At 36.0% G+C, this 3,163-nt stretch overlaps 1 protein-coding gene across 1 annotated transcript; it reads left to right on the top strand.

Moving 5' to 3' along the window:
* The first annotated feature begins 847 nt into the window (after positions 1–847).
* LOC137248273 (E3 SUMO-protein ligase ZBED1-like) lies at positions 848–2,884 on the top strand. The gene is made up of 2 exons (XM_067779146.1): positions 848–916; positions 982–2,884. Exon 2 carries the CDS (start codon positions 982–984, stop codon positions 2,491–2,493), a length of 1,512 nt encoding a protein of 503 aa, XP_067635247.1. The 5' UTR covers positions 848–916; the 3' UTR covers positions 2,494–2,884.
* Positions 2,885–3,163: the final 279 nt, after the last annotated feature.

Genomic DNA, 3,163 nt, shown 5'->3' with positions numbered 1-3,163 from the left:
ACGGTCTGTCCGTGACATCCGGTTCGGCCGGGTGTTGTTTTGGTTTGAATTATAAGCGTTTTGAGTCGGCTCTGCGCTTCTGTCAGTTTTGACAGTTGATTTTTTAAAGGCATGATAGGAACTTTTCTTTGTTATGGCGCAGGAACAGTAAGGTTGACAAGGACCCCGCCCAGCCGACATGACTAGCCACTGTGCACCACTACATCATGCCGACTGCCTTCCTTGCTGCTTCATCAAAGATGCGAAACCATAACAAGATTAAGGGTAAATGGCGGATAGGCTACGTATCAGTAATCGCGGTTCGCCTTTATGAAAAGTTTGTGCTTTAAATTAAGCAATGCTATAAGTTGACCAAGTAATATTATTTTGTTAATGAAATCTATATTAGCTATGTTTATTTTACATCTATCTACGTTTACGCTTAAACTTTATATGGACTGCTAAGACTTTATCTACTCTTCTGAAATTGCTGCGCATAAAATTAGTACTACTAAATTTCAATACGCATTATACTTACATGCAACTCAAATAGTTGCCGCTAGATGGGTCTCCTAAGAATTCTCCAAGCGAGGATAGACTTTCTTACGCGCAAACGTAAACGTATACGCGTGTAAAAAAACACGGGTATTGTATCACTAAATAAAAGAGTGTATATCATTTTTTTATGTTTTTAATAGGCTTGGGTCATTTTCGAACTAAAGAACTAACGAACTAGTTCTTTTAATTGAACTAGTTCGGTAGTTCGTTCAGTAAAGCGAACTAAACTTTTATGTGGCAACTTTGCAGGCAAAAATGTATTTAAGTTGTTTTAGAACGTATGGCAACTCACTTCGTTGTCATATGTATACCGAAACAGCTGATTGCATTTCCCGGCAATTCGGCAAAATCATATAATTAGTAATTTATACATGCAATAGTAAGTAGCCAAGTGATGCTTTTTATATATGAATGTGTGTATTAAATAAAGATTATTATTTTCAGATGCCGAAGCGAAGTTCGATATGGGGCCACTTTAAACAAAGCGATGGTGCAAAAAAAGTTAAATGCAAGTATTGCGGAGCTGCAATAAGTATTTCTGGTGGGTCCCTTGGAAATTTAAGGCGGCATATGAAAAGTAAACATCCCTTCACTGCGTTAGAAAACGACGATGAAGAAGACATTGCGATGGTGGATCTAATGTCTGAACCTGATAAAGGTGGTCAGCAAGTAAGAGCGGAAAAGTCTCCTTTTAAGCAGCCAAAAATAACTGCATATGCCAAAAAGCCGCCAAATAAAAAAAAATCGGACGAAATTGATAGACAGCTGCTAAAGATGATAGCTAAAGGACACCATGCACTACGAATTGTAGAGGAGCCAGATTTCCGTAAACTAATTGAAATGGTTTACCAAAGCAGTGGTTATAAATTACCGACAAGACAGAAGCTTTCAAAAAAGTTAATACCTGAAACATGTGAGGAGCTACGTATTAATATGAAGGAATCTATCCAAGCTGTGGAAGCTGTGTGCCTTACAACAGATGCTTGGACCTCGCGCAACAATGCTCATTATGTCGCTGTAACAGCTCATTATGTCAATAGTGACAATGCAATGAGTTCTAGTTTATTGTGCTGCAAAGATTTTAACGATAGGCACACCAGTGAGAATCTGTGTAATTTTTTAAAAGATGTTGTATGTGAGTGGGGTATAGCTAATAAAATCTCTGCAGTAGTAAGCGACAACGCACCAAATATTGTGGGTGCCATAACCCAGGGAGGGTGGCGGTCGGTTGGATGCTTTGCCCACTGTTTAAACTTGGTCGTGCAAAAAGCGACCCCAGAAATATCTGATGTAATAGATAAAGTAAAATCGATAGTGGAGTTTTTCAGACGAAGCGCACCTGCACTTCGAAAACTTGAACAAATGGAAGAACAACTGAATTTGCCAAATTTAAAATTAAAGCAAGATGTTGTTACCAGGTGGAATTCGTCATACGAGATGTTGGAGCGTTTCATTAAATTAAAAGATGCTATAACTGCTGTAGTAGCTATTATGCGCCCAAAATTGATTGTTGATCAATCAAGCTGGGTTGTTATAGAAGGGGTTTTACCACTTTTAAAACCCTTTTATGAAATAACTATAGAAATTAGTGCAGAGAAGTGTGTGACTTTATCAAAAGTTAAAGTATGCAGAAATTTAATCAATAATTTTCTGTCAAAAATTTCGTCAGAAAACAGAAAAGTTATGGATTTACACAAGTGTTTAAAACAGGGAATGCAAATTCGTTTTGACCGATTAGAGTATAATGAATTATATGCGGAATGCACTTTTCTAGACCCCCGCTTCAAACAACAAGGTTTTAAAAATGAAAATGCATTTGAGTACACTAAAAATGAGCTGTCCCGAAAAATTTTAAATGAAGATATTCTCGCGGAACGGATTGTTATTGAAGACGACGGTGCAATTGAAGAAGACAAAAACCAATGTATCTGGGATGAATACGATAATACAATATAAGGCCTTATGTTAGTAAGAACAGAGACTACGAAATCGGAAATTGAAAGATATATGGAAGAAAACTTTTTAGACCGCAAAAAGGATCCCTTAAAGTGGTGAGATCAACACAAGGTTTTATATCCTAAACTTTACGGGTATGATGCGAAAATTTTTTGCGTTGTTGCTACCTCCGTTCCGTGTGAGCGCATTTTTTCTGCATCCGGTCAGATAGTAAATGAGCGAAGAACGCTCTTGACTACAAAGAAAGTATCCAGCTTGATTTTCTTGCACAGTAATATGTGACCAATTCAATATACATAGCTGCATGCTTTTTTCTCTTATAATTTAAACTAAAGTTCCTACAATTCTTAACATGATCTCACATGCCGTGATGTTATACGCTTCTGTTTACACCATTAACATTTTACCGAAGTGGAATACTCTATTTTAAATATTATGGCTTTTAAGTTTATTTAATGAATTAATGTTTATGTTATATTTCAGAGACTCCAAATAATTATTATTTAAAATTTATTTTTTTGAAATTTATTTTTGAAATTTATTATTTGAAATTTTTATGTTTATTTGAGATTAACCTTCATACGGTCTTCAAAAAGATCGACATTAAAGGTCTTCGGGCCAAATTTGACCCCCGTTGTAAAAGCATGGTATAAAAGTTATTTATCACACT

Source organism: Eurosta solidaginis, chromosome 4 (assembly GCF_040869045.1).
Source record: "Eurosta solidaginis isolate ZX-2024a chromosome 4, ASM4086904v1, whole genome shotgun sequence".
In the NCBI taxonomy this organism is placed as follows: Eukaryota; Metazoa; Arthropoda; class Insecta; order Diptera; family Tephritidae; genus Eurosta; species Eurosta solidaginis.
This window is presented reverse-complemented; position numbering and strand designations above follow the sequence as displayed.

Coding starts and splice junctions, on each gene's coding strand:
- LOC137248273 (XM_067779146.1), top strand. CDS start 982: ATGCCGAAGCGAAGTTCGATATGGGGCCACTTTAAACAAAGCGATGGT.